Here is a 12,105-nt window from a genome sequence, read left to right as displayed (position 1 = left end):
CAACAGCTGGTGCTAACAAGTCCCAACTCGACCCCTGGACCCAGCTCAAAACTCTGGATTCATTCTCTTCCTTCCCATACCTCAGCCTAAGCTTTCTGTCTCCCCAAAGGGTACCACATGGTCTTCTTCTCAAGTCCTCACTTTCTAGAATCTCAAGGTATGTTCAGGGAGGAAGTGGGCAGATTTATGTCCTTTACTTTCTTACTTAGGGCATAAGAGATGCTTATTAAATGCTTATTAAATGAATGTCCCCTAGGCAAATTCCTCTTTAAAAGTGGTACTTGGCAGTGGGTTAGCATTTGTTTTCACTCTTCTCTCTCTGAACTGTTTCTTACCACACACCTTGCAATTCGTGTATGGAATGTTGTTTCTAGTCATTTTGTAGGACTTTATTTTTTGGTTTGTGTTTCATTGGGCAGTTGGAAGAAGAAAATCAGATGGCTTAAGTTGCCACGTTGATGCAGGCACTTCTCCAGGTTACTTGAAAGCGCTAGGCATACTTTATGCGAATAGTATTCTTTCAGGGCTTGAGGAGATGTTGGTTAAGTCTTATGAGGTAATAATATGTAGAGAGAGGGCAGTAGTTTAAATGGGAGATTTAAAATCAGTAATCCTTGTTGGTGGGGTAAAGATTGAACTATAGTGAAAAGAGCATTAGCTAGTTGGAAGGTTAAAATTAGAGTAAAATTTCTCTTTTCCTTCTTTCATGTTATCTGAGAAATTCACAACGCCCAACACATTTTTTTGCGCATAGGTGGCAACCCTAGTATAATTTGCTACAATCATTGATTGTTTGCACATACTACAGGTTGAACATGGTTGGAGACAAAATAGATTCTCCAGATTTAAAATTTGAGGGTGAATAACAAACCCCAAACTACCTAAGATATACAAACTTCCCCAATACTGTATTGTACATGCCATTCATTAAATGAAAAAAACACTGATGTTCAATATTAATTATTTAGCAGTTAGCAAGGTTGAGTAAAAGCTAAGTGGATTTCTTATAAGGTCCATTTTATTAACACTGTTTTGCCTGTGTTGAAAAGACATACACTTTAATGGGTGAACTTTGTAACATCTGTTTTAGCTGCCATGCATCCTACTTAATTATTTTCTATTCTTCACGTCCTGGAAGGGTGAGGTTGCTGAGTGGCCAACTCTGAATAAGCAGTGTATTAATGTCCTGCCTCTCTTCCTTCAGATTGTAAGCTGCACTAGGGTAGGGACCATGTTTTTTAATTTTTCCATAGCACCCAGCAAAATGACTGACATTCATAGTAGGCATTTATTAGTAAGTGTAGTTGATTGAGTTATTTCCTATTTTTACACTGGTTGTCAGACTCTGGGGTATGTGTTATCTTAAAAAATTTAAATTGTGTAGGTATTTTGAAATGGAATTGATACTTAGAAATATTATCGATCTATTTTTAGCATTACACATATATTTTTGAACTCATGTAATATTACTGCAAGAAGCAATTTCCCTTTTGTAATAAAACCCATGATATAGTTTCTTGATTATATGTATAATAGAAAGGCTTGAGTATGGATAATCCAGAATGACCACAATATGGTATTCAGACAAATGGAGAACCATTATAGGTGTGCTTAAAAGTTTCACCTCTTTGAACCTCACCCTCAGATTCTGGTATGGTGAAATTTCCACCAGTGATTATGATGGTTGTCACTGTTGAGAATGGGAAACTCTGTAGGGAATCTTCTCAGTTGGTATGGAATGTCCACCAGGTGTCATTGAGCTTTATTCTAGCCAGTTATTTAGTTTTTCTTACTTTTGAAGAAAAAGTATTTACATTTTGCTTTGAATAATATAATAAAACATTTTAAGTAAAAATTTTAATATTTTACTAAATTAGACATAGTTATGTAAAACCAGTGCATGCTTCGGCAGCACATATACTAAAATTGGAACAATACAGAGAAGATTAGCATGGCCCCTGTGCAAAGGATGACATGCAAATTTGTGAAGCATTCCATATTTTGTGCAGTTCCTGAGAGTCCTAACACCCTTTGCAGATGAACTCTGAGGAAATGATATGAGTCAGAGCACAATGTGTGGCACTGAATAATGAAATTGTGATTTCTAACTACTAAAAAAAAATTCAGTAAACTGGTACCCTGCTAATGAATTCATTATCAGTTTAGCATATATATATTTAAAGACTATTAAAGAGTGTGTTTTTTAGACCCAACCAAAATTACTGAGTGTGAGAGAGATAAAAAGAGTCTCTTAATATGTAATTTCGCTTTTAATTATATTCCCTTCCTGACACAGTAGAGTATCTAGTTACTTAGATTCATTAAATTTATTTTTTTTTTAAGTTTTTATTTATTTAAGCAATCTTTGCCCAGCGTGGGGCTATAACTCAAAACCCAAGATCAAGAGTCACATGTTCTACCTACTGAGCCAGCCAGGCACTCCTAGATTAATTGAAATTTAAAGCTGAGACCTTTGACTAGACATTACAGATGAAGCTCAATGTGATTTATACTTTATTTTCTTTAGCTTATCTAATTTTGTCTGTTATTCATACATATATATTTAAGATCACAAAAGTAAGAAAATATAATTCTTCTAATACACATTTTGATATTTTACTGAACCTGCAGTACTCAGATTCCAAATCTCAGCAATATATTACTCACATCTTATTACTTTACTATTTTTTAATCCTTTGCATTTTAACTCATAATGGGTCATTTCATGGTGATCACATACAGTAATAATAGCTACAGTTGATAGAGCACTTTACAGGATACTGTTCATATGTTTTCTCATTTAATCTTTACAATAACCACTGTGAAAGGTAAGGAAAGTACTAATTTTTTTTTTCACTTTATAGATGAAGAAACGAAGACAGAGATTGAGACTTGTCTAGAGTAACACAAATGAGTAAGTGTTGAAATTAATGGAGGCAGATAGTAATGGGTGCATTCTCATAAGCCAGGAGCTTTCCTTGCTGCCTTCTGCCTGAGTTCTACGGACAAAAAGCCAAATAGCCAAAATGGTTGGGAACCAAGAAGGTAGTAGGTAGACTTTAATAGTATCCCAGCAAAATGTGCTATTCCTTTTCATTTCTTTTTCTTTTCTTTTTTCTCTTTTCTTTTTTTTATCAGTTAGTAATGATAACTTGAAAGACCAGATAATGTCTTCTGTTGTTGTTGTTGTTAGATAAATGAAACTTATTTTAAATATAAATTATCTCTGAAGCACTAAGGAAATAGAAAATCTGGAGAGAAGCCTGTTGAATGTCTCACAAGGTAATAGTCATAGGGTCAGCTAAGGAGGTGAGGAAGTTAATAGTTCATGTGTGTAATTGGAGACGTTTGTGTAATTGTAACTTAAATTGTTACGGTTTTCATTAAGATTTTTAAAATCCTGCTTAAATATTGTAATATCAACTTAATATAAAAATCTTAGAGCTTAAGGGTGCTTATCCAATTGTGGTTTTCTTTAGATGACAAAACTGAGGTTCAGAGAAGTTGAAGCTTGCCCAGTGTCAGAGAGCAGAGCCGGAAGTAAAACTTGTATTTCTTGACTTCCAGATTAGTGTTATTTCTACTTCAAGCTATTACTTCTTGGTAAGCTGTTCTTAAAATACTTAACAGGTCCTTTATATCTTTTATGTATGTGTTTGATCAGCATTCCTATTTTGTATCGAACTTTAAAATATGAAATTTACTGATGCTTATGAAAATTCAATTCTTTGTTTGATTTTAGGTGAGTTAATGTGGGAAAAATTCTGGTATTTTGAAGATGTGTCGGCACAGTATTGTTTCCTGTATAAATTACAAGTAACTTCAGTTTTTAGAGAAAAAAGAAGTTGGGATTTTTTGGTAAAATCATGCCATCTGAACAGAAACCGTTATTTTTTGATGAAAAACAAACTACTTTAAGAAAAGATTATGATGTGAAAAATGAGATAGTGGATACTTTCAGATCAGTACCTAGGCCAAAAATTTCAGAAAGTAGTTTTCATTATGAACTAAAAAATGTGAAAATTGATTTGCCGAAGATAAATATTCCAAATGAAGTCTTTTTGAAACATGAAGTTGACAAATACAGAAAATTATTTCAGCGTCAACCACAGACTGCAAGAAAATCTGTCAGTGTAAAGACTGTAAGCTGTGTAGAGGAGTGTATGTTGCTCCATAAGTCTGAGAGAGTTGAAGAAGAGGGTTTAAAAATGTCTGCAAAAATACTCAATTTCAACTGTTTAAAATGCCGAGATAGCACTCGATATAGTCCGAATGATTTGCAGAAACACTTTCAAATGTGGCACCGTGGTGAATTACCTTCATATCCTTGTGAAATGTGCAGTTTTTCAGCAAATGACTTCCAGATATTTAAACAACACAGATGGACACATAGAAGCACTTTAGTAAAATGTGACATTTGTAACAATGAGAGTGTATATACTTTATTAGACTTGACAAAGCATTTTGCATCCACGCATTGTGTAAATGGTAGTTTTCAATGTGAAAAGTGCAAATTCTCCACCCAGGATGTTGGCACATTTGTTCAGCACATTCATAGACATAACGAAATACATTATAAATGTGGTAAGTGCCATCATGTATGTTTTACCAAAGGAGAGCTTCAGAAGCACCTTCATGTTCATTCTGGTACATTTCCCTTCACTTGTCAATATTGTAGCTATGGTGCCACTAGGAGAGAGCACCTGGTAAGACATGTTATAACTTTGCACAAGGAACACTTATATGCGAAAGAAAAACTGGAAAAAGACAAATATGAAAAGAGGATGGCAAAAACTTCAGCAGGACTTAAGCTGATTCTGAAAAGATACAGAATAGATGCATCAAGGAAGACATTCTGGAAACGCAAGAAGATCAACAATGGAAGTGACAGAAGTATAGAAAAAAGCACTCCAGTGCTTAAAAAAGTGAACAAAACACCGGCTAAATCTGAAGACCAGAGCCATCTTGTTCAAGAGCATTTAAATGAAGAAAAGGATGAAAGACCACACTGTGAGAATAATGATAAACCTGCAGAGTCAGAGTCAGAAAAGCCAAGTCTTCTGTCCACTGGGCATTGTAATAGAGCTGAAGAGGGGTCAAATTCTACTCTAGGTTTCTTGAAGACTGCTGTACAAGGACCTACGGTGTTAATGGTGAAAAATAATAGAATAACAATTCCTGCTAACTACAGCGCTGATTTTATGGGCTTTAAGATGGTGGATGGAAAACAACATATTGTAATAAAATTGTTACCTACCAATAAACAGAGTTTATATTCACCAGGCTTACAGTCAGATGCTGCAAAGGACAGTACTGCCAGTTTGCAGCCCCAGACTTTGGACACTGCTGGATTTTTAGCAGGAGTAACAGCTGAATTAAGTGACACCGTTTACATGAAAGCAGCTACTCCATTTTCATGTTCATCTCCTCCTATACTTCCAGGGAAAGTAACGTCAGAAAAAGAAATGGCTTTGCTATCTCAAACGAGTAATATGCTTCAAACAATGGATGATGAAAAAAACGTGTCTTTGTCAGCATCAGAATTGGTTTCAGCATCAGTGAATTTGACCACAAAAGTTGAAACAAAAGATAATATTGACCTATGGGGAAGTTATATTACTCATAGTCACCCTGAGATATCAGGTGCTGCCATTAAAAGTCCAGATAAAGTCAACTCTACTACCAAACAAAATGCATACAACAGTGGAGATATGCATAACTATTGCATTAATTATGTCAACTCTGAGTTACCTGCTGAATCTTCCAACCAAGGATCATTGCCCTTTCATAATTACTCAAAAGTAAATAATTCTTATAAACGTCGTAGGTTTTCAGGAACAGGAACGTGTGAAAACCCTCAAAAAGAACCTTCATCAAGCAAGACAGTTGTTCAGCATCCAATAAGTGAATCCGTTTTATCACTGGTGAGGAAGGAGAGCTCAAATCCAGATAGCATGTTAGCATCTATTAGCCTTTTAAATACTAAAGATGGAACTTTAAAAATGCAAGCTGAAATTGAAGAACAGTGTGTTTTAGAAAAAGGACAAAACATTGATGGACAGAACTTATACACTAATGAAAATCAAAATTTAGAGAGCATGACTGAAAAATCAAAGTGGGATGGCATTTCTAATGTTGAGTCACCTATGATGCCTAGAATCACATCTGTTTTCTCTCTCCAGAGTCAACAAGCATCAGAATTTTTGCCACCTGAAGTAAACCAGTTACTTCAGGATGGATTAAAAACAAAATCTGAGGTAAAACAAGACTCTAGTAATAGTAACACTCCAGATAAAGGCTTGCCACTTCATTGTGACCAGTCATTTCAGAAGCTTGAGGGAGAAGGCAAAATAGTTGAATCTCCAAAAGACTTCAGAGTACATGGCATCTTTCCAATTCCATGCGGTAGTACAGGGGTTAATGTGCCTGCAAATGATCTGAGTTTAAAATGTGGAAAAGAAAAACAAAATCTGTCAATACCACAGGATGTGAGAGATTCAGAAAAGACACCTAGAATTTCAGGTATTGGCACATTACTTAAGACTCAGTCAGATGCAATAATAACACAGCAGCTCGTAAAAGATAAACTACGAGCCACTACACAAAATTTAGGTTCTTTATATAGGCAGAGCCCACTTCTGAATTCAGAACCAAAAAAGGCTATATTTGTTCAGACTCCAAAAGGCTTTTTTGTACCATTGCACATTGCTAACAAGCCTGGATTGCATGTTGTTTCAGGAAGACCACTTCCATTGGTTAATACACAAGGTGTACCTGCTTCTCTTCTTTTAAACAAGAAACCTGGGATGATTTTAACATTTAATAATGGGAAACTCGAAGGTGTTTCCACTGTCAAAACTGAGAGTGCTCAAGCTTGTGGAACAACAGCTAAGGAGCCTTGCAGAACACCTTTTTTAAAGGTAGAACCAAACAGTAATTGTTTGACACCTGCACTTTGTTCCAGCATTGGCAGTTGTTTGAGCATGAAAAGTAGCTCAGAAAACACTTTACCATTAAAAGGCCCTTATATTATCAAAACATCAGCAAATTCTTCAGTGAAAGCTGTTCCTATTCCTAATACAGTGTCTGAACATCAGGGCACTAAGTTGAATATCTTGGACTCAGCAAAACAGCAGAATGAGATTTTTCCAAAACCACCTCTTTATACCCTCTTGCCTGATGGCAAACAAGCTGTTTTTTTAAAGTGTGTGATGCCAAATAAGACTGAGCTGCTTAAGCCTAAAATAGTCCAAAATAGTACGTATTATCAAAACATACAGCCAAAGAAACCTGAAGGAACACCACAAAAAATATTGCTGAAAATTTTTAACCCTGTTTTAAATGTGACTGCTGCTAACAATCTGTCTGTAAGCACCTCTGCATCCTCATTGCAGAAAGACAGGGTACCATCTAACCAGACTACAGGAGGAGAGCAGAGAGAGCCAGAATCTTCTAGAGATGCCTTACCCTTCTTACTAGATGATATGATGCCAGCAAATGAAATTGTGATAACTTCTACTGCAACATGCCCAGAACCTTCTGAGGAACCTGTGTGTTTCACTGACCGTTCAGACACCAGGGTATTAAGGTGTAAAACAAATTGTACAATTGAGAAAAACTTCAATAGAAAAAAGACTTCAAAAAAAAAATTTTCAAGAATAAAAACTCATGTAAGAAGTAAAGATTCTGACACTGCCTTTGTATCTAGAAACAGAAACTGTAAACGAAAGTGTAGGGATAGTTACGAAGAACCTCCAAGAAAAAAAGCAACATTACATAGAAAGTGTAAAGAAAAGTCTAAACCTGAAGATGCCCGTGAATCCTTTGGATTTAGCACACCAAGGCTTTCCAAAGATTCAGTCAGAACTTTGCGGCTTTTCCCCTTTAGTTCCAAACAGCTTGTGAAATGTCCTAGGAGAAACCAGCCAGTTGTAGTTTTGAATCATCCTGATGCAGATGCACCAGAAGTAGTAAGTGTAATGAAAACTATCGCTAAATTTAATGGACGTGTACTTAAGGTTTCATTGTCAAAAAGAACTATCAGTGCTTTACTGAAGCCAGTTTGTGATAACGCCTCAAAAACAGTTTATGAAGAGTTTTCCAAAAGGCATAAAACATTGAAACCTGTTAGTTCTGTGAAAGAAAGATTTGTGCTAAAATTAACCCTCAAAAAGACAAGCAAAAACAATTATCAGATTGTGAAAACTACCTCTGAAAATGTTCTGAAAGCTAAATTTAACTGTTGGTTTTGTGGTAGAGTATTTGACAATCAGGATGCTTGGGCTGGTCATGGGCAGAGACATTTAATGGAAGCCACTCGTGATTGGAATATGTTAGAATAATTTACTGTAGTTACCAAGGAAAAGAAAAGTAAAATTATCTTAGAAGAAAACATGGTGTGAATTACCTTAAGGCAGACATTTTCTACTTCAATATAGTACCTAAAATTGAGCATCTGAAAAGTGGCTGTATTTCCATGGGAGACTAAAAAAGCTTATGTGTGATATTTGAAAATGCTATCACTGCACACAGAAGTTTTGCAAGAAACTAATTGCAGCACAGATGTACCTTGATTTAATTTTTAAAAATGTGTCCTTGGGAAGTTAGGGCTAAAGAACATTTCAATAAAACAGTTTTCCCAATTTAGTTATATAGTGACTCTTGGTAGAGGGTAACGGCTGACAGCTCCATTCCCTCTCTTCTTCCACCAGCCTTACGAATCTGATAAGTGTAGCTCCTTTGAAGACGGGGAGCTCTTTCACCACGGAGCTGGAGGAGTTTCTCCTCATTTGTGAAGATACACTAAGAGCTTGAGTAAAGAACTTAACTTTACATCTGCTAAATGTAGTTCTTTTGAAGGGTATTAGGCTCCTCTGAGAGTACATTTAACTAACTACAGTTACACCTCATGATGCTTGAAAAGAGTTTTTCATAAGCAAATCTTTTTTCTCTTACGCTGTGTCCCATATCAGGAATTGGAATACCTTCCCAAGGTGATTTTCTTTTTCTAAATGGCTTTGTCAAGCATTGCAGTAGACGGGCGGCCTCAAAAGAAGAATTAAACTCTCTTGGTCCAGTTTAAAGTCTGATTAAAGAACTTGAACTCATTTTTCTGAATTTGGTGATAATCTTCAGTGATTCTCTTGCACAGAACTATGCTTATTTGATTTAAATTGTTTGTCCCCCATAAACCAAATGGCCAATTTTTATCTTGGTTTCCATCCATTTAAAAAGTGGAACATAGAAGCACTTCCAAGGGAATGGCTTTTCTTGAAAATTAAGAATCACTCTACAGGAACAATATTTTGAAGCAAGATTAGCAAAGCAAATCAGATTTTTACTGTTTAATTACTGTTAGGTGTCTGAACATGTACACACTGGGACAAACCATTTTTGTAAGCACCTTTTTAGTCTCACTGACAACCCAAAGCAGATTGTTTTACCGAGTGTTGGCAGTTGAAAATGAAGAAGCATTAATAGTGGACTCAGTGGCAGGGCATGAAACTTCAGGACAGATTCCTAGGGGATATACCCAGCAGGTAGAGTTTTAAAATGGATATTTTCATGACAACAGAATCATCGACTGAAACTCCACCGTGTAAGTTTGGATCAAATTTTGTTGGATTATTGGATAATGGAGTTGTTGTATTACAAATTACTGTATAATTTTTGTTATATTGTTACTACAAGTGTTAAACATTTTCATTGATTGAAAACTTCAGGGCTTCTTTTCTGTATATAAGAAAGAATTTAAACCTGTACATATTTTTGTATCTTTCAGTTATGTAAATTTTGCACAGAAGATTTTTGACATAAAAGGTTTATTTTCTTTCAGTTTAGTTCTGTGCATGCACTAATAAAACTGGTTGTTTAATTTAAAAGGACTATGTAAGACTTTACCCATGTTATTTTCTTGGTTTTTATTTTAGATGTAGAATTTTTTTTTTTTTTTTGGGTAAATTCATTTTTCAGGGATTGAACACTATTGTTAGCAAGTGCCTAAAAGATGTGAAACAGTTTACATATGTCAACTGTAACAGTAGGTCCCAAATGGGCCCATTCCCCCAAAAGTTTTATTTTAAAGAAAGCCATACATAGATGCTTCAAGCTATCTTGCTATGCACATTATACATGTACTTTTTTTGTGCAGTTTGTCTACTTTCCTAGTGAAGTATTTTTTGTATAAAACCTGTTACAATTGTGTTTCTTAAATTGAGCCTAAGAATGGAGTTGATTGGAAATATACAGTATATATTAATAATGTATATGGTGTTTAAAGAATGGTAAGCAATGTTAATTTCTGTAATGAACATTTTCTTCAATTAAATTTATCTTAAGTTTGTGTTTACACAATAATTTTTTTACTGTACTAAAATCAAATGGGAATTTTATTCTAATGGGAAATATTTATATTTCAAAGACATTTTTTCTTTAAATGCTAGGGAACTATGTAAAATAAAGTGTGGATTTTTACCCCCAAAATCATAGGTGAAATTTTGAAATTTTGTTTGAGAAGGGTAACACTTATCATGAAGTTATTGTAGTTATGCTGATAAGGAAAGTCAGAGAGAGGCTAATGCTCTTCAGTACCCTGAGAGCAGTAAAATTGAGGGGCTCTGCTATTACGGGTAGATTTATAATTCCTTGCCTTCCGTGAATGGAGAGAGAGAAGCAACAATCTTGCCAATGTTTGCAGCGTTATAAAAATAGATTTCAGAATAGCTATACCAGTAAAAATGCATTTAATGTTATGATACATACTTTTTGCCTTAAAGTTTTAAAAGCCATTTTAAAAAGATTCATGCCCCAGGTACTCTGGTTAGTACATTTTCTGATTAGTTAGGTTATTCTAAAGAAGGCAGACCTACTTGGAGCCTCTTTATTGCCAGAGTGAAATATCCAGAACCAAAACCCTCCATCCTTTTTTTTTTCTTCTGGCTGAAACTGAACTAAAGTGGTTCTTTAAAATATGAATATTCAGTAGTTTGAGGTTGTTACTACAACTGGAAGAGTTTTATTTTTGCAATCCAACTTCTTAGGAATGTGTTTCATTTTTTTCCTATTTGTCCATCTCCATTGGAAATGGGCCTCTCTATTTGGCTTTCAATTAAAAAAATAGTTTAATTTTTAAAAAGTTTACCTTTCTTACTAAGCACTCAGTAGATTGAAGTGTGATATATATGTATATTTTAATGAAAAATTGCGATTTTGTTAAGGGATGAGCAAAGTTTATCAGTAAAGGTTAAGTTAGTAAATAACTTAGGCTTTCTAGGCCATTTAGTCTCTGTCGTAACTTCTTAATTCTATCACAATGCAGAAGCAGCCCTAGACAGTACATAATGAGTATGCCTATGTTTTACTAAAACTTCATTTAAAGAAATGAGCCATTGGGCTGAATTTGGCCCACCATATTGTTTACTAACCCTTGGCTTAGTTCTCTCAAAGGTCTGCTCTTGGAATGGGATTTTTTAAATTAAAAACAAGTTTGATATAGTCTTTTTTGTGATGTGTACCAGCTGTATAAAACAAAGTATGAAAACTAAAATATGCATATAAGTTGCCAGTGTAGATGTATTTAGAAGTGAAAAGAATGTAAGTGTGATGAAAAGGATTAGTGGGTAAAATAGATGGGTCTTTTGTGTGCAAAGGGTAATGCATCTTATGGAGGGATTAAAAATGAAACAGGTACTGTGGGAATTTCTGTCCAGGTTAGATGAGAAATAGGTACTAGTTCTTTAAGTGATTTGAAATAGCTGTTAAGAAAAGTAACAAAAGTTCTTGGGTTGGGGGAGAATGGAGGTGAGGTGAAGACAATATTAATTCCATACAGCTAATTTTACTGATTTTTTTTTCTCCCACCGTTGACATCTGGTTATTTAACTTGGGATATGTCCCATTTTAATTGCATAGCAATTTGTGAGGATTCTTGTTTTCAGCCAAGTGCCTTGACTCCATTGAGGATATTATCTAGTAAAACTTGCTGGTGGAATTTTCAGGACATTATTTGTTGCTACTTGAGAATGTAGCAGTAGCAGAAAAATGTTCCTATAATGCAGAGTTAAAATAGGATCAGTTTGGTTGATTTTGGTGTTCATTGATTTAAGT

The 12,105-nt window shown here is 34.9% G+C and overlaps 1 protein-coding gene and 1 non-coding gene across 14 annotated transcripts in view; both read left to right on the top strand.

The window, feature by feature from the left end:
* ZNF518A (zinc finger protein 518A) overlaps positions 1-12,105 on the top strand; it is a 49,764-nt gene that overhangs the window by 17,526 nt on the left and 20,133 nt on the right. For 9 of the 13 annotated variants that reach the window (XM_026493746.4, XM_026493752.4, XM_044382006.3 and 6 more), the window contains 4 exons: positions 7-157; positions 2,865-2,914; positions 3,480-3,603; positions 3,743-10,478. In XM_026493746.4, coding sequence (XP_026349531.2) covers positions 3,867-8,342 — 4,476 coding nt within the window. In that variant the 5' untranslated portion in view covers positions 7-157; positions 2,865-2,914; positions 3,480-3,603; positions 3,743-3,866 and the 3' untranslated portion in view covers positions 8,343-10,478. Of the gene's footprint in view, positions 1-6; positions 158-2,864; positions 2,915-3,479; positions 3,604-3,742; positions 10,479-12,105 lie in introns of those variants that run through there. The other 4 variants (XM_026493753.4, XM_048219048.2, XM_048219050.2 and 1 more) reach the window with 2 other exon arrangements.
* Positions 1,897-2,004, top strand: LOC113252564 (U6 spliceosomal RNA). Its single transcript, XR_003314918.1, has one exon. It is a non-coding gene; the product is annotated as a U6 spliceosomal RNA (small nuclear RNA).

Source organism: Ursus arctos, unplaced genomic scaffold, assembly GCF_023065955.2.
Source record: "Ursus arctos isolate Adak ecotype North America unplaced genomic scaffold, UrsArc2.0 scaffold_7, whole genome shotgun sequence".
In the NCBI taxonomy this organism is placed as follows: Eukaryota; Metazoa; Chordata; class Mammalia; order Carnivora; family Ursidae; genus Ursus; species Ursus arctos.
Note: the sequence above shows the minus strand (reverse complement) of the source record. Positions and strands in the feature narration are given on the sequence as shown.